A 24,422-nucleotide genomic window follows, 5' to 3' on the forward strand; every position below is an offset into this window, starting at 1 on the left:
ATCGCACCAGTTCCTCTTAGAAGCTTCAGAGGCCTATGGGACATTTAGGGGGCTGCCTCTTGTCTCCTTCCACTCTTGGCTTCTCAATTTACTTCTTTGGATCTTCCCAGAAACCGTCTTGGGCAGTTCTGAAACAAAGGCCACCTAGTAGACATAAAACAAAAACATTTTGAAATCATTATTTCCCAGAAAGACCTTCTGCCACTTCACTGGAAAATCTCCATGATTCATAGTTTTCTCCAAATGGCAAAGACCAAAATGGCTAGGGCCTGGGGCTTATGACCTTGCTAGCAGCGATTCAGCACCATCCCCCCCAAATCTGGTTTATGCCACTTTTTAGGGTAGGAACAAAATGTGGTTTGAGGTGAGCCCAGTGCAGAAACAGGGAGAAAAGGCTGAAGCAGCATCTAGAGTTATTTGTATCTTCATCCCCCAGCACCTGACCCTGAGAGAGCCCACATAGTGTGCACTCAGGTGATTTCCCAGGTCGTCATGTCCTAGAACCCCTGATGTTTACCTTCCTGGGGTACTTGTAAGGAGCAGTCACCCTCTTCACGTGCTTTTGGAGCTCATGAGTTAGTTTCTCTGGATCTTGAGAGGAGTAAGTTGGAGAAAGGACTATAAAGGCCTTCACTACCTGGCAGAAACAAAACAAAACAACACAAAACCCCCCCAAACCACAAAGAATCAGGCCCTGTATACCAACTCTTTTCTCCTAACCTAGCCTTGCCAGCCCAGCATGAAAATCCTACCAGCTCCTTGAAGTCAGCCAGCAACATGGATGACACCATTTTTTTTTCCCCTGTTGCCTCCTTTCCAGGAACAACTATTGGAAGCACTGGCTTTTGTGGAATGATTCCAGGATCCTACCTATTGCCCAAACTGCTCTCCTTTCCTGAAACGACACCATTAGCAGTCAATGCACTTCCCTTTCAATAGAAATACTTTGGAGTGAAGAGCTTCACAAACTCCTTGGGGTCCATTACTTCCAGGTCTTCCTGACTGGAAAGGTAACCTGCCTGGAAAGGCAATGGCTCAGAGGGGCGGGAATGGGGAAAATGCTGACCATTCCCAAGGGGAGGTAGGTCTTTTTGAGCCTGCATATGTGACTGTTTGCAATCAGCAAAGGTTTTCCTGCACAGCTTCCATGCCAGGGACAAAATGCACCTCAGTTGTTTCTGCCTGAGTCTTTCTTTGCAGGCTTCTTCCTGCCAAGGAGGAGAAGCCCTGAATTCAGGCACAACGGGACATGGTTTCTGACAGGAATGGAAGAGTTCAAAGGCCAGTAGGTTGCTTATCCACCCCAGCATATAGCTCAGTCAACAACGTTAGGTGGTAAGTTCACCTTCCTTGCATACTTCCCAAAGGCAGGTATCTCACTACCATTTCACGTTCAAACATCTGGTTATTAGGAAGGGCTTTCTCTGACTGTTAAAGCCACCATTTATTGAGTACTTTCTAAATGTCAGCCTGTTCTGAGTACTATATGAGGATTAACTGTGCACACAGCCATTTGTCAAAACCCCAGTTAATTTGTGGCATACAAAATTAGATTTACTTTTCCAGGTATGATTTCTCTAATACATACATAGGACTCCGACCTCCTTATTCTAAATTAATGGCTTCAAAGGTTTTTTTATGTTAATTAATATAATTTAAGATGGGGGAGGGGCAGAGAGAGATGGAGACAGAGAATCCCAAGTAGGCTCTGTGCTGACAGCACAGGGGCCGACTCTGGCCAATCTCATGAACCATGAGATCATGACCTGAGCTGAAATCAGAAGTCAGATGCTTAACCAACTGAGCCACCCCGGTGCCCCAGGCCTCAAAGATTAATGGGCTTCAGGATTACCTGGATAGGGGCTTCTGGTTAAAATGAAGATGCCTTGGGCTGCATCCCCAATCACTCTGATTCAGCAAGACTGACTTGAGGTTTAAAAATTTGTATTAAACATTTTTAATGTTTATTTACTTTTGAGAGGGATAGAAAGACAAAGCATGAGTGGGAGAGGGGCAGGGAGGGAGTAAGACACAAAATCTGAAGCAGCACAGAGGCTGACGTGGGACTTGAACTTACAGACCACCAGATCATGACTTGAGCTGAACTTGGATTCTTAACTGACTGAGCTATCCAGGCACCCCATAGAAATTTAAATTTTAAACAAAATGATGCAGCTGTGACTAGTCTAGGGCCCAGACGAGAATCACTCTTCTGGCCCTGATGCTTCTAAGAACAGAGGCTGATTTTGCACTAACTTTCATAAGGTAATTACACGATACTGTAGGACTATGTTGGATTTACAGCCAGTGAAAAACACATAGGTCTGCCTGAGAGTATGTCTCTAAAGACATGAGGGTAATACTTAGCCAAAAAGAATATGTGCCTGATGGTGGCATTTCAGACTTTGTAATATCTGGAGTTGGCAGGGGAGATATGGGGGAACTTCTCTCTTACTCTGCTGGGTGCTAACAGGTACAGAACCAGGAGGAAATGTTCTTGGATGGACTAGTTACCTCCCCTCTGATGGGGTCCGGGCTGCTGACCACAGCAGCCTCCAGAACAGCTGGGTGCTCGGCAAGGGCACTTTCCACTTCAACAGGCCCAATCCGGTAGCTGGAAGAGAAAAGCAAACTCTTCCAAGTAACCCACCCGCCCGCACCAACCTTCAAAGAGAGATGGAAAGGGTAGACAGCTTTACCTTGAGGAATTGATCACATCATCATTTCTTCCCAGGAACCAAAAGTAGCCATCCTTGTCCCTGTGGGCTCGGTCCCCTGTGATGTAAAAGTCCCCTCGTTCTGAAGCCTCTGTCTTCTCAGGATTGTCCTGGAAGACAAAATAAGTCTGTGAAGGACCATCTCAGCACAGCCACTAAAGCCAGTTATGGCCTTAGCAGCCCCATGCTGGAGAGCAGGGACTCCTAAAAGGAAGTCTAGAAGTTCCCAAAGACCAAGTTGGCCAGAATTTACCACTGGACAAGGAGCTATGAAATGTGTGTATTTTCTCTCTTTTAAATGGAAGGGAAATGTCAGGAAATGATTAAGGACAGCCCCTCACTACCATTTTTAATAGGGTCCAAGGTAGTATAGTTGGAACACAGGAGGGTGGTCAAAGGGTCACTGGCTCTGGGGTTTTTTTGTTTGTTTGTGTTGATCTGTTTTGTTGTTGGTTTTGGTTTTTTGGATAAAAGAACACTCTTTGTACTCAGGAATTACTGAAGGTACAAAGTGACGGTGTGGCCAAAAAGCAAGGGTAGAGGAAAAAGGAAAACTAAAAATCAAACTCTGATTTTCAAAGATTTAAAGAAGCTACTACTCAACAAGAAAATAAACAAATTACTGTTGTATGCAACTATCTAGATAAATCTCAAAAACATTATGCTGAGTGAAAGGAACCAGACACACAAAAATTAGTACTTTATGATTCCAATGATATACAGTTCTTCAAAAAAAAAAAAAAAAAAAAAGGGCAAGGCGCTTAGGTGGCTCAGTCGGTTAAGCATTCGACTTCTGCCTAGGTTATGATCTCATGACATATGGGTTTGGGCCCCGCATCGAGTTCTGCACTGACAGCTCAGGGCCTGGAGCCTGCTTTAGATTCTGTGCCTCCCTCTCTCTCTCTGCCTCTCCCCTGCTCACACTCTTTCACAAAAATAAATAAACAGTAAAAAAGAAAATTTTAAAAAGATAGGCAAAATTATTCTATTAGCAACAAATAATTTAGCAATTGCCTATGGCTTGGGAACTGACTGCAAAAGGGCAAAGGGAATTTTCTGGGGTGATAAAAATGTTCTATATCTTGATTGTGGTGGTAGTTACATAAGTGTATACATTTGTCAAAAGTTATTGACCTGTACACATAACATAGATTACATACATTTTACTGTATGTAAATTATGCCTCAATTTAAACAGAGCATTCTGAAAATAAAGAATAAAGCTAAACTGTCAATACCTAAAAATAAATCTCACACAAAACCTGAAAGAAGTATATGGAGAAAAAAACTACAGAACGTTAAAGAAGATATATAAGTAAATGGAAAGACAGAAAGACTGAATTTCATAAATATGTTCTCTCCCAAATTGATCTAGAGCTGTAATGACATACATTAGAAACTAACAAACATTTCCCATGGAATTTGACAAGTTGGTTCTACAATGTATATGAGAGAGCAAAGAGCTAAGAGTAGGTAAAACATGTCTAAAGAAGCTGAAGAAGAAAGAGAGCTTTACTCTACTAGATAGTAAGACTTTGGAAATGTTTTCCTGGATAAGGCTCTATGGTATCAGCACAGGGATGAAACAAACGACCAATTAAATAGATGAATCTGCTAAAACTTAGCTATCGATATATCAAACTTTTATTTCTGACCAAGCTGACATGACAGACCACTTCTTTCTGAGATTTAACTTTTTCTTCCTTAGTTAAAAAGGACTCAAGAAGAAAACTAACAGTTGGTGCTAGAAAGAAAAAGTTGAAAAAGGTAAAGATTCTTAGGCAGCAAGTAACTTTACAAATTACTTGACTCTCTCAATGGGATGATCACAGACCCAAAAAGGTCCTGCATGTGAGCTCTGTGAGGACCAGGGTCTTGTCTTTCCTGCCCACTGTTGGATATTTAGTGGCATGAAGTAGCCATGCAATAAATAATGAATGAATAAATTATTCAGAAAAGTCAAGGATTTGCTATTGCTTACAAAAACGATTAGAGAAATACATTAAAAATTTAAATTATCTCTGTTTCGTGTATTACTATTTTATTGTTTGGGGGCTTTTTAAAAATTTATTCTGGTAGGTAAGTTTCTGTGATTTTAAATGAAATACCACCAAAGACTATTTCTCTTGTAGTCACAGAAAAGCCACTAAAATACATATACACCACTCTAAAAACAAATGGACTGATTTTTATCTGTTCCTTCCAGTGTTATAGCTGACTGATGGCTTTGCATACACCCCAGATGGAATTCCTAATAAAGCCATGGTTCTCAACCTTGGCTGCACATTTGAATCACGAGGGGAGCTGATCTACATCCTCAAAAAGTTTGATCTCACTGAGTGGGGCTTGGGTATCAATAGTGTTTTGAAGCTTCCAAGGTGTTTCTAATGTGCAGCCAAGGTTGAGAACCATGTCAACAGAGCTTTATAGAGAAGAGTCTGGCAAAAAGAAAGCCCGTAACAAACACCAACAAAAGTGGGCACAAGGGAGAGGTAATTACTGGATTATCATAGAAACTTAGACTAGAATTCTTAGGCACAAGCCCTGCCTGCAAACCCCTGTCTACACAAGACTCAAGACAAAAAGAATCCTGAAAATTAGGCTCTTGACACAAATTGCAGTTTGACTCTTGGGAAGTCCCTTCCTTTTTCTTGAACCACAATTTTCTCATCATTGAAATTATGGGGTCTCCCCAGTGTTATAAATTTACACTCTCAGACATACCCATGTTCAAATCCATGTCCTGCACATGCTAGTTGCTTGAAATTAAAGATGCCACTTTATCATTCTAACCTCTTAATAATAATACCAACCTACCTCATGCAGTTATTGCAAGGGTTAAACAAACAGGTGTTGATAAATCTTGGAACACAATGCTCGGCACATAGAAATCATTGTGAAAATGGTGATTCCCTGCCACTTACCAAATAGCAACTGAAGAAACAGAAGGGCCGGGTGGGCCTGACTCGGACAGCAACATTTCCCTCTTCTCCCGGAGGCAGGATGTTGCCCTCATCATCCACAATCTGGCAGAGAGATCATAAGGCAGTGTCTGGATATCTGCACAGCAGGGCCACTCTGCCAGCTAAGCCTGCTGTCGCTAACCCAGAACATGCATTTTGTTCTCCTCGTTGAACCACGCCTCAACAACAGTTATGGGAAGCTGCCTACCTGCACATCGTAAGGTGGGGACGCTTTCCCCATGGATCCAGATTTGATTTTCATGCCTTTTGGATTGGCACAGATTACAACCTGGAGAGAAAGTAGTATCAATAAGGAGGAGACTTATTCCCTTAGCTTCCTTCCTGGTACCCATCTTTTCTCCTATTTTGCCTTCTAACTCTTCTCCCCTCTCTCCTATTCCTCCCTGTCTTCCTTTCTGTCTCTTCCTCATCCCTTCCATCCTTCTATCCTTTCCATAGTCAACAAAGATTTATTGAATGGCTACTGGGCACTCACACATAAAGAATCAAATGTGTCGCTAAGCCAAAAGACTCAATTGACCACCAATCTCTGCTGCCCAGGTGGCTGTGGGGAATACTGTCTAAGATCCCGGGCGCTGACCAGAAACAGAGGTAGGCTGTCCTAGTGGACACAAACAGCACCCTTGGCCATGAGAGTTGGTTTGCTGGCTGTGGTGTCATTGTGAAGTCACTTTAAATTGTCTTTAAACAAAAAGGAAGAAAAGATAATGGGATTTTGTTATCAGCTTCTCCCAGTGGGCAGGGGAGTCCCTGTCAGGTATCTGGAAAGCAGGAGGCTCGGTGGGTCGGCCATCTCCATCTAGTGGCTGAGGGCCCCGGTGGAGGTGACCTGTGGCAGGAAGCCAGGCTCCAGCAGCACTCACTGTTTCAGACTGGCCATAGCCTTCGTGCAGCTCCAGACCCACTTGGCTCTTCCATTTCTCTCTCACGTCAGGATTCAGGGCTTCTCCTCCCGTCAAGCAGTGCCTCAGGCTCTGAAACTGGTACCTTTCTCATTTGGAAAACAAGGCCACCTATGTCAGGATTCCCCTATCCCCCACCTCACCCTCCAGTACTGCTGCTCAGGTCTAGACATCTAAAGGTACTGGAAGGTACAATGAAGGCTTTATAATCTGTTCCAAGTACCCTATTCTCTGGCTTTGCAGGCATGTTCCTCATGGGTAGATAAGCTTATAAAAAATCAATCCTGTCTGATTCTGAAAATCAGAACCTCATATAGCAGGTTTTGGCATAACATGGTGAATTGGCCAAAATAACTTTGTTGAAAACAAACTGATAGTAAATTGGTTAGGAAAGCCATCTGGTTGTAAATTGATTACAAATTTAAAAGGTAGAAAGTAACCTTCTAGGACTCTGAAAATTCAGAAGAATGGGCCAAAAATTCTTATAGATATTAAATATGTTGCAAATCTACCCCTCCATTTAACAAATTATTCAAAATGTGAAAAACTAGTGGTTTCAAATACATTTTCAACTATTGTTTCCCCTTTGCATCAACTTGGTTTGACTAATAATTAGTATTACCTAGTATCTTTCAACCAAATTGTTCCTGAACAAACCATTCAGAGTCTGCTTTCTGTTAAAATCAAGATACAGAGATATACACAATGGGTCAATGAATGGGATGAATTCTTACATTAGAGAAGTCCCCAGGAGAATCATGCAAGAGTTCCCTCTTAGGTGCTTTGTGGACAGATACACAGGATGAGGGAAGATGTGGCAAGGGTGGGAACAGCTCCCCATGATTTGGGAGAGAAGAGAGGAGGCAGATCAGAGTCAGTAAGAAGGGTAACAGGTCTCCCTCCACATACCCTGGCACTAGACTTGTCCTGCCAGCAGATGTTGCTTTGGCTTCACCCAGGATGGGAGCCATAGGCACACAGTCACCTTCTGTGGGATACACAAGGCATTCGCTCAGAGGGCAACTGAATGGGGTTAATGGGGCTGAGGGATGGAACATCTATCGTGGCAGGCTTGCTAGTCCTACCTCAGTAAAGGCCCTGGCCACAAACCCCATTCTACAGGTGGCTAACAATTATCCAATAATTTCTCCAACCTCACAGAAGTAGCCGCGGGAATAGCCTATGGGTATATGATGGATAGACAGCCCATCTCAAGTGCTAAAATTCCAGACTATCTTAAATCTATCCAATTCCATCTGGATGCAAATTCCTGGGTGGGGGATGGGCAAGAATTTCATTTATGTGAGGCATCTGCAAAGGATATAGATGCTTATGTGCTTGAGTATGTGTGTGTGAGACAGAGAAACACAGAACTATATAAAATTCTAGACATATATTCTATACATAGAGAATCACAGATGTGTGTGTGTATATATGCATATAAACGTATACATATTTTTACACATATATGTATAAATGTATGTATACATAAATGTTCACACATATATCTGTGATATATATATATATATACATCTGTGCACATATATATACTTACATGTGTATATATACGTGTGTGTCTATATACATTTTACAAATATCTGTGTATATATACACATTTATATGTATATGTGTGTACATATATATATATGAGAGAGACAGAGACAGAGACAGAGATAATAAAGAGGGCAGAGACAAGACAGAGCCAGAGGTGGTATGAGACGGTAGGTGTGCATGTGTACATATACTGCTGTATATTCACATACAAAGGTCCCCAAAGCACCAAACATTAGGGCTGTACCTGGTCAGATCCTCCTGTACAAGCAGCCGGAAGATGGTGGGAACACAGCAGAGGGTGGTGATTGGGAAACTGGAGAGAGTCTAAACAAAAAATCAGAGGTACTAGAATGGGGCTTTGTAGAGATGGAGCAGGTGAACTGGGTCTTCATACTCTCATTACCAGAACGGAGAAGTTGAAAACTACATGTGGCATCCAACCTCCAAGGTGGCTCCAATGGCTTCACTTCCTGCTATTTGCACTCTTGTGCGGACCCTTCCCACGTTGAACCAAGTTTGGTCCATGTGACCAACAGCGTTCAGCAGAGGTGACAGATGCTACTTTCGAGATTAGATTATACAAATACTACAGCTTCTGTTTTGGGTGCATCCCTCTCTCTCCCCATCCTAAGTCATTTGCTCTGGGAAAACAGGCCACCATGCTGTGAGTATACTCCAGTGTATATAGTCAGAAACTGAAACTTTTGGTCAATAGCCAGTGAGAAACTAAAGTCCTCTAAAAACCACATGAGTGGGTTTTAAAATAGATTCTCTAGTCCCAGTCAAGTTTTAAGGTAATTGCAGTAATTGCAGATGTTTTTTTCTTATTATGGTAACATACACATCACATAAAATTTATCATTTTAACCATTTTAAAATGTACAGTCTAATAGTATTACATATATTCACACTGTTGTGCAACCATCACAACCATCCATCTCCAGAACTTTAAAAATCTTCCCAAACTGAAACTCTGTACCCATTACACAATAATGCCCCATTTCTCCTCTTCCCCAGGTCCTGACCATTCTACTTTCTGTCCCCATGAGTTTAGCTACTCTAGATACAAGTATAAATGAACCATACAGTATTCATACTTTTGTGGCTGACTTATTTCACTTAATACAATGTCTTCAAGATTCATCCATGATATAACATGTGTCATTCCTTCCTCTTTTTTTTTTTAATGTTTGTTTATTTTTAAGAGACAGTACGCACTGGGGAGGTGCAGAGAGAGAATGAGACACAACGTCTGAAGCAAGCTCTAGGCTCTGAGCTGTCAGCACAGAGCCCAATGCAGGACTTAAACTCATGAACCATGAGATCATGATCTGAGCCAGTCAGAAGCTGAATTGATTGAGCCACCCAGGTGCCTCAAGCGTCATTCCTTCTTTCTAAAGGCTGAATAATATTCCATTGTATGCATGTATCACATCTTGTTTATTTATCTGCCGGTGAGACTTGGTGGCTTCCATTTATGGGCTATCAGGAATAACAGTGCTACGAGCATGGATATACCTAGCTGACAGCTTGACTACAACCTCATGAGAGGCCCTGATTCAGAACCAGCTGTCAGGCTGCTCCCAGACTCCTGACCACCAGAAGCTGTGAGATAATAAATGTTTGTTTTAAGCTGCTAAATTTAGGGGTAACTTATTACAATAGAGAACTAAAACATTATGTAAGGGCCAGAGGCAGTAGAGGTTGGACAAGGTGCACACTGGCTGATAAAGCCCTAAGTGAAAAATGATGATAGTGAGCTTGATAATGGCAATAATTATCAATATGTGCTAAGAACTCACTCTGTGCCAAGCCAAATGCCAAGTATTGTTTCATCCTCCATAGAACTGTATTATCCTTTTCTTTCTTACAGATGAAGAAACTGAAGGAAGGAAGTTAGGTAATTTGCCCAAGGACACACAGTTAGCAAATGGAAGATGTAGGATCAGAGGTCAGGTCTGACTGATGGCACAGCCTGTGCTATTAGCCACCAGGTGACACAGCTTACCTCAAGGAAAAGAGCACAGGTAGATTGCCCCTCATATGTTTGAATGAATAGTGGTTAGGATGTATAGGGCAGAAGGAAGATGCCCTGTGTCTTCATTGGGGTCAATAATTATGAGAAAACCCAGGGAAAATGGGCAAGAGTCATCAGGATACTTGTGCTGGGTGAAATGTTCACACTAAGTACCATGGATAATAGCACATGGAATTGAGGAGTAGACTATGGATTTCCCCAAGGTTTTTAAAAGTAACTAGGGTTTTGACAGGAGAACAGGGAAGAAAGTGGTGGAGGGAGAGGCACCCAATACAGAAAACACAGAATATGCAAATGTTTAGAGATATTAAATGGTGTTGTCCAGGGATCTAGTTACAGACAAGCAATAACGGAAGGTAGGCACGTGGTCAGGAGTCAGATTACAGAAGGTCCTGGGAGCCATTTTGTTTAATATCAGCACCAAAGAGGACTTGTGTTCACTTATGCCTTTCCTCCTGCAAATTCAAAACCTATACTCCTTTTCTTAAGAAGTTTTATTTATTTAAAAAATCTCTACACCTAATGTGGTGCTTGAACTCACAACCCTGAGATCAAGAGCTGCATGCTATACTGACTGAGCCAGCCAGGCATCCCCAATGCCTATACTCCACTCATCTCATTTACACTTAACACATAAGCCATGTTTTTGTTTCTTACATTCAGAATAAGCTTGGCATCAACTCGGGGCAGTTCATGCACAAAAATGCAAGATCCATGAGGCCAGGCAGAGAAGAGGGTCCAAGCTGCCTTCACCCAGCCCGTGTCTGATGTATTCCAAAAGATGTCTGATTGGGTCAAGTCCACCCATCGCCTGCCAAAAATGAGAGAAAGTCAGAACCCTCAGCAATGCTTCTTCTTCTAAAAAGGATTACAGTATCAGTGTTACCTTATTTGGAGCCTTGCCCAAGGCTCACTAATAACTCACTTATAGTTATCAAATTGGTACACTAACCATAAAGCCATTTTTTATCTCAACAGAATATGGAGCATATTCTGTGTATTTATGCTGTAGGTGAAGGATACAGAATTAAAGAGACAGATCCCATACAACAGAATTCACAGTCTAGTGGAAGGGATCTGTAAAGGAAACACATAATCTCAGTACAGTGTGATGAGGGCACTTCTTTATTCAGTCAAAGTTTATTCAGCACTTATTCTGGACTTGGCATTACAGTGTAGCAAAGAATGATTAGTCTTGCTTTGAGGAACTTACAGTTCAGGAAGTTTTAACATCCAGGAAGCCGCTGGAGAGCAAGCTTTCAAAGAGTTAAACAGAGAGCCATTACACATGTGCGATTATGGAGGATGGGCACCTAACCCAGAGAAAGGATGGAGAGGGAATCTGAGAAATGCTTCCCCAGAGGAGGTAAGAGCTGAGTGAGATGTAAATGATGCATAGGAATTACACGGGGGAGGCAGAGAAGGAAGGACATCCCAGGAAGGGAAGGCAGTGCCTGTGAGCATAGAAAATACACAAGTGGTCATGTACTGCGCTTTGATTCTGGGACACACCGTCTTCCTGGTCCTCAATCTACTCATTGGCTGCTCCTTCTCAGTCTCCTCCTCTGAGTTCTCCCTGCTTACCACTGCACTGCAGGAATGCCTCAGGTATTCAGAGCCCAGGCCTCTTCTCTTCTCAGGGTCTATTACTCTTTGCTGATCTCCTCCAATTTCAAGGCATTAAGTACCAACTTGCTGATAAATCCAGCATGATTTCTCTTTCCCGCTGACTCTATGCATGTATCTCCAACTACCTCCCAGTATCTCCTTTCTTAACTCAGGGTATGGAGAAACCTACTAAGCATCTCAAAGTTACGATGCAGAAAATCAACCCCTCATGTTCCTCCCATTTAAACAGTTCAACACACAGTCTTCCCACTATCAGTTACTGCTTCTGATTTTCAGGCCATAAAATATGGCATCACCCCTGACCCTTCTCAATCTCTCTCACTTCCCAATAAACCTGTCAGCAAATCTTATTAGGCCTATGTTCAAAATACATTCAAAATCTTGCCTCCTCTCACTTCCCCTGTGAAAGCCTCCACCTTTGCCTCTTAATACACTGGCCTCTGAAATGGGCCTCTGCTTCATGCTTTGCCCACTACCATTTATTCTCAACCCAAACTCCTGAGAGATCCTTTAAAAAACCAAGTCAGGGGGCACCTGGGTGGCTCAGTCAGTGAAGCATCTGACTTCGGTTCAGGTCATGGTCTCACGGTTCGTGGGTTTGAGCCTCGTGTCGGGCTCTGTGCTGACAGCCTGCTCAGACCCTAGAGCCTGTTTCTGATTCTGGGTCTCCCTCTCTCTCTGCCCCTCCCCTGCTCTCTCTCTCTCAATCTCTCAGAAATAAAACATTAAAAAAAAACTTAAAAAAAATAAAAATTAAAAATTAAAAAATAAGGGGCGCCTGGGTGGCTTAGTCGGTTAAGTGTCCGACTTTCGCTTAGGTCATGATCTCACGGTTCGTGGGTTTGAGCCCCACGTCGGGCTCTGTGCTGACCGTCAGCTCAGAGCCTGGAGCCTGTTTCGGTCTGTGACTCCCTCTCTCTCTGACCCTCCCCTGCTCACACTGTCTCTCTCTCTCTCCTAGAAATAAATAAAACAGTTAAAAAAAATTAAAAATAAAAAACCAAATCAGAACATGTCACTCCTCTGCTCAAAATCTCCAATGTTCCTCAGAAAATTAAACAGAGAATCACCATATGATGTAATTCCATTTATGGGTATATACACCCAGAAGAATTAAAGGCAGAGTTTTGAATAGATGCTTATATACATATGTTAATAAAAGCACTAGTGATAACAGCCAAAAAGGGGAAGCAACCCAAGTATCCATCCTTGGGTGACTGGATAAACAACACTGATATGTTACATATCTGGCAATATTCATTAATGACCCTTATGAAGAAAGGCTGACACATGCTACAACATGGATGAAACCTGAGGACATGATGCTAAGTGAAATGAGTTAGACATGAAAGGAAAAATGCTGTATGATTCCACTTACAGGTAGTTCCCAGAGTAAGTCAAATGCATCAAGACAGAAAGTAGAACAGTGTGTGTCATGGTCGAGGTGGGAGGGAATGGGGAATTATTGTGTAAATGGGCATAGAGCTTCAGATTTGCAAAATGGAAAAGTTCCAGAGATGGATGGTGGGGATGACTGTACAATAATGTGAATGTCCTTAATGACACTAAGTCTACACTTAAAAAGGTTAAGATTGTAGATTTTATGTTATGTATCTCTTACCATAATTGAAAACAAAAGCAAAAAATCTCTAATGGCTTGTCACCTCGCTCAAAGTAAAGCCCAAGGCCTTCTGATTCTACCTGATTTCCCACTTTGTGAGAGGCGGAGAGAATGAGCAGAGGACAGGCAGAGAGAGAGACAAGGAGAGAGAAAATCCCAAGCAGGCTCCACACTGTTAGTTCTGAGCCCAATGTGGGACTTGATCACACAAACTGTTGATCATGACTTGAGCCTAAACCAAGAATCAGAAGTTCAACTGACTGAGCCACCCAGGTGCCCCATCTTAGCTCTATGACCTCAATCTTGCCAATATGCCTCTTACATTTCTTTGGCTCATTTCTACTTTCTGTTACTTTGGCCAGATAAGCATCCCCTAGTACCTTCCACTGGCAACAAAACCCAGTCCATAGCTGGCCTGGGAGTGCTCAACCATCTTGGGGGCCCCGGTAGTGCCGCTTGTGAAGTAGATGGCCAGTGGATCTTGACTCTTGGTCCTCACACAGTTGTGCTCTTTGGATGCCTTGCTGGAAAATATAAAAATTCTAGGTGGTATTACAAGTAATAAAAATAGTCATAATAATAATGATATTTATAACAATGATACTGCCCACCATATTATTAAATACTACACGTGAGGCACCGTGCTGAAGGCTCCAGCTTGCATTATCTTTGAGCCCTACAATTACATCATGGGCTAGGTATTATCATTATAACCCTGCGCAAATAAGGAAAATGATGTTCAAAACCGGTGAAGCTACTCACTCAACGGGGCCAGTGTTCTTCCACCAGGGCATGCGGACTTTCTGGTGGAATAAGCACATTTCTGGTCTATACCTCTGCACATTTCAGGAACAGCTCCACCCTCACCTCAATTCCAGGTACTTTAGGGCTGAAGGGATCCTTAGATTTAGGGATTTGTGATCTGGGTAATTCCTAAAGTTCTATGATCTGGATAATCTTTTCATCCATCAGTTCTCAATCCTGGCTGGACCATAAGGGCACTTTGTAAGTTTTTAGAAGTAATACCTTTGCCTAGGCTCCACCTTAGAGAAAAACAGAATCTCTGATGGTGAACTTGGGGCTTTGGGATTTTATTTTTTGGTACATATATTTTTTTTAAAGATCATCAGGTAATTCTAATGACAGGCAAAATTGAGAATCACTGGTCTAGGCCAACCTGACAGCTCATCAAAATCATCTGGGCAGATCTTTTACAATACAGATTCCTAGGGTCTTTGCTCAGGTATATCTGGTTAAGTAAGTCAGATGTGGGAATCTGAATTTAAAACAGCACCCAAAGATAAACAGCCAAATAAATAAATAAAATTTAAAGAAACAGAATTTTCCATAATTTTTAGTAGAAAGTTTGCATTCTAATATAGGCAAGAACAATCTAAAGATTATCCACCATGTCCTCAAACTTATAAATATATCTTTTGTACTTGACTACCTACACATGCTGAGTATTTTCTGTTGAAGTTTCTACTGATAATCATTACACTGAAATATAACATAAAAATATATTTGAAAAAATGACATATGTTGGAAAAATAATATTTAGGAACATATAAGATATATTACTTACAATGGATGCTTGTGGGTCTATTATATAATCCTAAAAATTAGTAACACATTTAAGTGAATGTGGCACATAGTTCTTTTTCAAATAAAGCTACTGCTAAGAGACAAATGTTGATATTAGTAAAAAAGAAATAAATAAAGTGACATAACATGCAGGAGAATGTGAGGCTGTTGGTCTGTGGAATGGGCATGTGTGACTTAACGGTGCAGGCCTCTGACAGGGCCCCTTTTTGGTTCTGCCTCTGATCAGGACAAAATCTCAAATGCCAAGGTAGGCTTCCACCAGGGCATTGCCCAAAGGCAGATGGTTTTTTGTCTTGTCCCAACCTTCATGAAACTACTTGTCAGCATCTTACATAAGTCACTTTACTTTTCCCATGTCAGTTTCCTTACCTGTAAAATTGGGTTAAAGTGCACTTCCTACGATTTTCCCCAAGTATTAAATAAGACTATGTCTGATTCATTATTGTGCTCTGAGCACCAAACACAATGCTCATCACAAAATAGATGTTCAGTACATCTTTGGTGCATGAATGAACGTAGGTAAATGCTTACTGAGCACAATGCCTAGCATACACAAGCACTCAGTGCATGGCAGCTATTATTATATTATTAATTGACCACCCACTATGTCCTAAATGCAGCATATGGGTGATCTAGTTTACTCTGGCTACCAGCTCTGTAACCACTAGCACCAGTATAGAAGCAAAAGACACCCAGAAAAGTTAATGACAATTCTCTTACTGCCTAAGTGAGTGACTTTGAAGGATCTTAAGGTGGACACTGGGATGAGGTCTCAGGTCCATCTGGTCTCCACAGTTGAGTGCTCCTTTCTGGTGCACTCTCTTCCTGGTCAATCAGCAATACACTCCATCTCCTATTACTTAAAGGGGAAAAACCTTGGCCTCATCTTTGTGCTGTTCTCTGGAGCACCCCTACTTACCGGAGGAGTTCCCTGAAGTTCATCCAGCCTGGCCGACTACTGTCTGACACCAGTAGCTTGGTCTGAAGGGCAGGGCAGTCAGCAATAATGGCATCGACCCTCGGAGCCAGGGAGTCACTGGTGATAATGGCCTTGGCCCTGGATGCCTGCAGCCGGTATTTGAGGTCCTTCTCCGTCAGCTGAGAGACACCCGGAATCATGACAGCCCCTGACACCACACAGAGATGGGATGTTGACTGCGCAGCAGGAGAAGACCCCGTGAAGAGGTCCAGACCCAGATATGCCCATCAGAGACAGGAACAGAAAGGACCGGGCAGGGTTGGAATGTCTGAACTGGAAAAGGTAACAATAAGGATAATAAAGGATGAAATCCAGTATATGTTTATGGAGCACTTCATGTGCTAAGAACTGTACATGCATTATGTCATTTAATTCTCACAGCCCTGGAGAGTAGGTAGTATTATCATACCTATTTTGCAGATTCAAACAGCAGCAGCAGCAGCAACAACAACAACAACAACTAAGACTTAGACCCTTATGCCTTAATTAAATGAAATAACTTGCCCAAGATCACACAGCTAACATGTTGCAGAACTGGGATTGTGAGTCTAAGAGGTAGTAAACCTAAGGGTCCATGATCTCCAACACTGTATTATGCTGCATTGGAGATGACCTAGCTCTTGGGTTTGCCACACCTTCAGACAAAAGCCTACAACAAATTCCAGTGGTGAGGCTGGGTCTCTTGAGGTAGGTGATGGGAGGGTGATATAGTAGGTGGGAGCTTGTATAACGTCAACCAAAGTCACTTCGGAAGGCAGCTGAGTCCATCTCTTCCCAAGGGGAAGGGATGAGGAAGCAGAAAACGGACAAATTTTAATCAGACACTTAAAAGCCACCTGAGTCTCTCAGAATGCAGGTTGTAAACAGCCCATTGAGCCCAGCACTCTTGTTTCGCAGATGACAAGAAAGAGATCTTAAAAGAATCAGTCATCCTGCTATGGCCAGTGAGTGAGGACAGGAGACAGAGGAAGGGCTCCATCCCAAATGGTGTTGGAGCCAAACCAAAGTTCTCACTACTCTTTGCATTATCTCCTATACTTTTACAGGTTTTAAAACCCAGCATGAACACTTTGGGAGGTGAATGGTATTTCTTCACTTCATCCCTCTGGTTTAGCTATTTCGAGAAGAAGTCTGTCCCACCTGCAGTTGTGTGTAGTGTTTTGGGGGCCCAGGAAGATGGAGGACAGCTGGGGATGTCAGCAAGAGCAATGAGTCTAACACCATAGACTAGAGGATCAGTAATAAGTGCCTATCAGGAGAACACGGCAATGTGGGAATATAAGGACATCCAGCTTGGGTATCCTCTAAAGTGTTGGAGATGATGTGGAACTTGACATGGTCATGTGCCATAGAGTCTTGAATTATTTTATCTGGACATTAAAGAAATGGGTGAATCTGCACAAAAAGGGGAAAAAAGGGACATTTAGGTAACAGGAAAAATTATGAAAATAATACTCCATAAGGAAGTTTTGATCATGCAAGGTGCCTGACAGATAGTAGGTCCTCAAGAAAACACAAGGGCTCCTTTACTTTGGCCCTCATTTAAATAAATCTTATATGTCATGGCAGGATATGGAGAATTCCCGAAACCTGTGTGCCAGTTTGTCTTCCTCTAACTGGGTGTACCATAATGGTGCTCATTTTTATATATTGTGCAAAAATATATAAAAATAGAGTAGAAGTAAGTTCCTGCCTCTATTTTTTTTTTGACAATCCATTCACAAAATGGTTGACTAAACTTGTTTGTTTAGAAAAGCTAATTCTCTGGTGTGAGTTTGTATCCTTCTGTTTTGCAAACATTATTTGTAAAAACCCATCCTTATTTCAGAGTAATCTAAGGACAGAAGTGGAGGGGGTGGACAGCCTTTCAAGTGGTGGAAAGTTCCCAGTGGGTGGAGAAACCAGCTCTCCACCAAAAGGAGTTGTCTTGCCTTTGTAAAATCAGCATAAAAACTCCAGCCTTTTCAATAAGAGCATCAGAGGGTCAGCAGAGGCTCTCTGAGTTCTATGGACAGTGTCCTGTTCCTCCTCTGCTCCTGTGTTGGAAGGATCACCCCAAGCAGATCAATGTCCACTGCCTTGGACATTCATAAGAGCAGGAGGCAGAACCCTCAAGGGTAATCTCATTGCTTTCATTATTTTGTCCTTCTCTTCCTTCCCTTAGGAGTGTAGATGCTCTGGTGGTGAGAGCCATAAGGTCTAAGAGTGAATCTAATGTAGACTGACTATGAAGGTCTCTCATGCAAAATTGCATTACCCTCTACACGCTGGCAGCTCCAAACCATGACCCCAAAAAAGTATGTTTGGTTTGTTCACTTAGATTTTTGTTTTTCTTTTTTAGTTTATTTCATTCTCAACAGTTTTATTTTCCCCCATAAAAATCCAGAGTTTTCTATTACAAAGATAGAAGTGCTGGAAACACTGACCCTCATTCACACATGGAAACATCTGGCTGGGGTTGAGAAGCAGCTGCCCTGTTTGATGAGCCATGTGAGCTCACTCTCCTGCAGGCCCCAGTGCTCGCCACTGCCACACACTGACCTGCTTGCCTCAATTACATTACTACCTGGCCCCTGTGCTCGATCAAGTTTGTGACTGTTGGGCAAAGGGGAAGTAAGTACAACTCCACATAAAGTTCACTTTGCTCCGTCTCCCAACCATGTGGACTCTGCAAAACCTTCTGGCAGGTGTGTCGGGCCCAAAGGGTAGCCTCAGCCCTGCTCACTGACCTGTCCGTATACATGCCACGCTGACCAGCCACCACTCTGGGAGCCGTGGGAGCACCAGCATCATCCTGTCTCCAGGCTGAAGGCTACACATGTCCCTGAGCACATTAGCGGCCCTCCTGGACTGCTCCCCCAGCTCCTCAAAGTTCCACTTGACCTCTGCTCCTGTGCCACTGACCCACCAGAATGCAGGGATCGGGGGCCGGTGTCCAGCCTAGATGACAGTGTAGGCAGAAAAGAAATAGAAAACATTTGTTGAAGATGTTTGTTTGCTTGCTGTTGTTTTATTCAATTCTGTTTAAATAGTCTTCAAATTCCATACAGTGTTCAACAGTGTTCAAATTCAAAACAATATGGAAAGATGCACTGGATGGCCTACTTCCATCCATATGCCCATCTACGCTGCTCCTCACTTCACCTGCTCAATGAATAACCAATTGTATTAGTTTCTTACATATCTGTCCAGTCTTTATTTAAGCAAGCATTAATTATAATCTGTGTTCCATACCACCTTTTTTATGCAAAAGATAGCATATGATTCCCACTGTTTTGTGTCCCCCTTGTTTGAGATATAATTCTCATACCATAAAGTTCACTACTGTCAAATAATTCTGCGGTTTTTATTGTATTCACAAAGTGGTGTGTCATTGCCACTATCTAATTCCAGAACATTTTCATCAACCTAAAAAGAAACTCTGTACATATTAGCAGTCACTTCGTATTCTCCCCTCCGTAGCCCTTTGCAACCACTAACCTACATTTGTCTCTATGGATTTGCCTGTTGTGGACATTTCATATGGATGGAATCAGAATATGTACCAGCACCAGCACCACTAGTTGGAAAGAGTATTCTTTCCCCACTGAATTTACCTGGCACTTCTGCTGAAAATCAACTGACCTTAGATTTATGGGTTTATTTCTGGACTCTCTATTCTATTCCATCCATCCCTATCTATCCCTATACCAGTGTCACACTGTCTTTTTTTTTCCTCACACAGGAAAAAAAATGCAGTTATTCGTGTAACTTTGTAGTAGGTTTTGAAATAGGAAAGTGTGAGTCCTTCAGAGTTATATTTCTTTTTCAGGACTGTTGAGGTTATTATGGGTGCCTTGCCTTTCCACATGGAATTTTGGATAAGATTTCAGCAAATAAATCCCCTGGGATTTTGATAAAGATTACACTGAGTATCTAGATCAATTAGAGATGTATTATCATTTTTCTTGCAACTTTATAATTTCTGCTTTCAAGGACAATAAATTTAAAAACCGTACAGTACAATTTTTAAAAAGGCAGTCTTCAGGGGCACCTGGGTAGCTCAGTAGGTTGAGGATCTGACTTCAGCTCAGGTCATGATCTCACTGCTTATGGGTTCAAGCCCTGCGTGAGGTTCTGTGCTGAAAGCTCGGAGCCTGGAGCCTCCTTTAGATTCTGTATCACTGCCTATCTCTGCTCCTCCCCCACCAGCATCTGTCTGTCCTCCCCCCCTCAAAATTAAACATTAAAAAAAATTTTTAAGGCATATTTCAGGTAATATGCTAAGTGCATACAAAACGTAAAGGCTAACATTTTCTGGTGGTCCTTGTTCCCTAAAAGTTGAAGTTCATCAGATGTGTTTTAAACTTTTCCCAAAATTATCACAGAGGATATGTTATTTTCATATAATGAGGTAGTATCGCAGCAGCATTCTTATAGAGATTCATCCAAATCTTCAATGAGTGTTTCTCTAATAAACACTCCCTGAGCAATTCCAGCCTTTGGTTAGTTTTCAGAATTTTCAAAAGTAGATGCTGATGATTTTTCTAAGGTTTTTCATTGTTGTTGTTTTATAGAGGATAACATTTTAGCAAATCCTTATTCCACAATTTTTGTTGATGTAACCCTGTTTGTATTTATCATTAAAGGAATCTTCTAAGGACAATCCCAGGTTGCAAAAGAACCTAGATTTTGTGGACAGGAAGGGTGCACCCCGGCTCCTTTGTCTACATTTGCTTCCCAAGTGGCAGATGGTATGAATCCCATTTTATACATGAAAAATCTAAACATGAAAAAATATAGAAAAGTATCCAAAGACCTTGGTGCATTTATCCAAGGTCACACTTCAAGTGGATGAACCCTGTCTATCTAACTGCAAAGCCACCGTCATGCTTTACCATACCCACCAACGGTATACTTTTACTGAATCCACTAATGGTATTGGGTTTCCTCACTGTTTTTCTTTAAACAAATTCTTCTTAAAATTAACATAAACCAATTGCTTTGGGATAGTTTATATTCTCATGCTACAAATACAAAGTTAGCACCTTTAACATAAACAAAAAGTGAAGTATAAAATGCTGAGAGAGACACAACAGACACCTAAGAAAGGAAAATAAAGAAGGAAGCATGTGCACACAGAATCGAGATAATCTTCATTCAATTCTACATATCTGCCATGATCTGTGAAAAGCTTGGAGCCTCAGCCAACCTCTCTCCTTATTTAAAAGGGAAGTCCACAACAGTGAGACAGACATTAACGACAGAGTGGATTTAAAACAACACTTTCTCCTTCACTGGATCAGAATGATTGGAAGGGAACCAAAGGGGGCGTAACTGTCTTATTATGTGGTTTGGGTTCAGGAATTTGAGACACATCAGGGACTGGGCAAGGTGTCTAAGGCTCATGAAACTTGGTCATAGTTTTTCCCCCTAAGGCTTAAATGCTAACTGTTTAAGTTGTAGGACTTGCAAAATTCCAAGGTCAAAATCTCCACACTGGGGTACCCGAGGGCAGCCTGTGATGCCCAAGATGGACACTAGGACACAGTGGGCCTCACCTTTTCTAGCTGACTCCACGAGTCCAGTACATCATGGGCAAAGTTGAAGTACTCAGGCACTGGCTGCCTCCCCAGGCTGATGGCTTCCCAGGTGGCCACAATCTTCTGAGGGGCAGGGAGAGGTGGTGGTTGCCCAGGAGGCCCATAGAATCCCCGGGCACTTCTCAGCACCTTGAGGACCCGTCCTCTTAGCCATGGCATCATGCTATTGCCTCTGGCCTGTCACCAAAGAGAAGAGATAGAGCATTATCCTGAATTCTGGGCTTTGTGGAGAGACTGAGCTTGAGAAGAAACATGTGATCAGCCCTGATGGTGACTACAGTACACACTGACCTGTAAACAGAGTCTTGGAACTCAGTCTTAGTTCCAACACATCATTTTGGTCATTTTTCTCCCTCTGAGCCTGAGGTCCATCCCATCCACTTCTCACTGTCTGTGGATCCCTGGCAGTCTGAGGTTAGGAACTCAGAGCCCACTTCCCGAAGCCTACTTTCCCAAGAAAAACCCTGAACCTGCCTGACAAAAACAAGGAAGGCTTTAGGGCAACACTGCCCAATAGAAATGTATTGTGAGCCACACCTGTAATGTACAATCTTCTAGTAGCTTCATTCAAAAAAATAAAAAGGGGTGAAATGAATTATAATATTTTATTTTAATCAGTGTGAATGGTGGAATAGCTGGGATTATTTACATCAATGGGTTTTTAAATGAGCCTGGAGGCCATTCAGGAGATGGGCCTTAATGTGTTCACCTCACCAGTGGTACCATGAACTTTTGAACCGGGCCAAACCACAAATATTCCAAGGACTCAGCCTGCATACCTGTTATAGTAAGAGACTCTGTTTAGTGACAGCCTTAGCAATCAATTATATTCAGTCAAGATTAGTTTTCTGCTGTCAACATCAATCAAAATTCTTTGTTAGCAATATACATAGCATTTCCTTTGTCCTTAAAAATCCTTGCCTTTTGTCCCTAGAGTGGGGTGGGGCACTACTTGGGTCCCTGCCGTAATCTGTGTTCTCTGAATGGTAATTCTGAGACCCCAAATAAACATATCTCTTTTTTGATTTTAGCTTTGCCTCTTTTCTCGGTCAACACCAGCTATATCCGACAATTTCAATACATAACCAATGTAAAAAGAAATTACTAAAGAGGTCTTTTACCTTTTGGTGTGGTAAGGTGGGTGGGTATTAAGTCCTCAGAATCCGGTATGTATTTTTCACTTACAAGCACACCTCAGTTTGGATAAGCCACAATTCAAGGGCTCAACAGCTCCAAGTGGATAGGGGCTACCGTACTGGACAGGACAATCTTCAGTGTCTTGGTACTCAAAGTCTGGTCTAATGGATAGGAGCATCAGCATCAGCTGGTGGCTTGGGACAACTGCAGAACCATAGACTGCACCCTGCACGTGTGGAATTAGACTCCACACTTTATGGGAACCCCAGCGAGTTGTGTGCACTTGAAAGTTTGAGAAGCAGAAGCCTAGAGGCTGCATCCCCAGAAGCAGTTTCTTCACCAAACCCCTCTTGGTCATAATCATAGTAACTACAGGACATGGTAATGTAACTGCCAGAGACTAAAAGTTTGAGTTCCCCACTCCGTGCTTCTTTTATTAAATCCTAACCCCCAATGTGATGGTAGCAGGAGGTGGAGGGGCTTTGGGAGGTGATTAGATCCTGAGACCCCAGAGAGCTGGCTTGCCCCTTCCACCCAGTGAGGACAAAGCAAAGAGATAGGCGTCTGTGAACCAGGAAGAGGGCTCTTTCCAGACGCAGAATCTGCCTGCCACACTTTGATCTTGGACTTCCCAGTCCCCAGAATCATGACAAATAAATGTTTAAACCACAGCTACCAAACAGACTAAGACAATAACCAACAACTTGTCTTATAGTAACGAGAAGAACGACTGTAACTGCCAACTACAGAAGCCTTACCATGTACCTAGCAAGCATCTGGAAGGTGTTTTGTAGATGTTATTTCCTTAAATCCTTACAATTCCATGATGTAAGTTTAATTTTTCTGTTTTACAGATAAAGTGAGGCTTAGAGACAACAAGTGACTTGCAGGTCTGATTTCCCAGAAAGGCCTAGGCCCCAGCCTCTGTTGTGGCCACCAGCCCTGTGGCCTCAGACTCCCCCTCTCTGACCCTTTCCCCCAATTCCTCAACTCTCCTGAACTCTGCCTCAAGCCTTTTCCTATGCTTCCTACACTTGGATTCCTCTGCCCCTTGAGAACTGATAATTATAATTCCCAGGCTTTCCTTCCAAGGGCCCAAGGCCATTTCAGTCATGCCCCTTTGATACCTGCCCCTGAAAGATATCTCTTTACAGTACCTTGCTCAAGCACTCAAGAAATGCAAAAGGGCTTCTGTGTTCTGCTTCAGCGGAATACAGGCCTTAATGCCTATAATCATTCAGGTTCCTCCAGGACTGCTGGAGAAGGCGATCTGCTGACTCAGCCTCCCACGGGGAAGTTTGGCCCCAAATGCAGCCAAGAGAGGGCAGAGCCCAAAGGCAGCAGAGGACAAGGTGACTTTAATTGGCCAGCAAGCTTTAAGCCTGAGTGTGGCCCCTGCCAAGTTTTTCTCAAAGCTCCCAGGGCTGGGAGAGTAAACTCCAGCTCTGGTGGAATGTCTTCCCTGAAAATTCAGGTCACCACGTCATCTGAAAAGAGAAAATGAATTTTATCAGGTTTTAGCAGAAAGGATACAATAGTGACAGTAACGTAAATGGTCGGCTCCAAACCCTCCAAAGCAAAGAGACAAGAAAGTACAGCAGTAGTTGCCTGGGGCTGGGTATGTGAACAGGCAGTGACTACAAATGGATACAGGGGATCTCTTTGAGGTGACAGA

The 24,422-nt window shown here is 42.5% G+C and overlaps 1 protein-coding gene across 1 annotated transcript; it reads right to left on the bottom strand.

Moving 5' to 3' along the window:
* Positions 1–24,203, bottom strand: ACSM5 (acyl-CoA synthetase medium chain family member 5). Its single transcript, XM_039223813.1, has 14 exons — positions 23,905–24,203; positions 21,569–21,787; positions 18,758–18,968; positions 15,969–16,176; positions 13,825–13,968; positions 10,852–11,005; positions 8,401–8,480; positions 6,564–6,687; positions 5,888–5,968; positions 5,641–5,742; positions 2,700–2,827; positions 2,515–2,614; positions 518–637; positions 1–144 (listed from the first exon to the last, which is right to left on the bottom strand). The coding sequence occupies exons 2-14, from the start codon at positions 21,770–21,772 to the stop codon at positions 34–36; spliced, it is 1,767 nt and encodes a 588-aa protein (XP_039079744.1). The 5' UTR covers positions 21,773–21,787; positions 23,905–24,203; the 3' UTR covers positions 1–33.
* Between the last annotated feature and the right edge of the window lie 219 nt (positions 24,204–24,422).

Source organism: Hyaena hyaena, unplaced genomic scaffold (genome assembly GCF_003009895.1).
Source record: "Hyaena hyaena isolate Hyena2069 unplaced genomic scaffold, ASM300989v1 scaffold_1455, whole genome shotgun sequence".
In the NCBI taxonomy this organism is placed as follows: domain Eukaryota; kingdom Metazoa; phylum Chordata; class Mammalia; order Carnivora; family Hyaenidae; genus Hyaena; species Hyaena hyaena.

Coding starts and splice junctions, on each gene's coding strand:
- ACSM5 (XM_039223813.1), bottom strand. CDS start 21,772: ATGATGCCATGGCTAAGAGGACGGGTCCTCAAGGTGCTGAGAAGTGCC. Junction 18,969..21,568: donor CGTGGAGTCAGCTAGAAAAG/GTGAGGCCCACT, acceptor ACTGTCATCTAG/GCTGGACACCGGCCCCCGAT. Junction 5,969..6,563: donor GCTATGGCCAGTCTGAAACA/GTGAGTGCTGCT, acceptor CTTTCTCTCCAG/GTTGTAATCTGTGCCAATCC.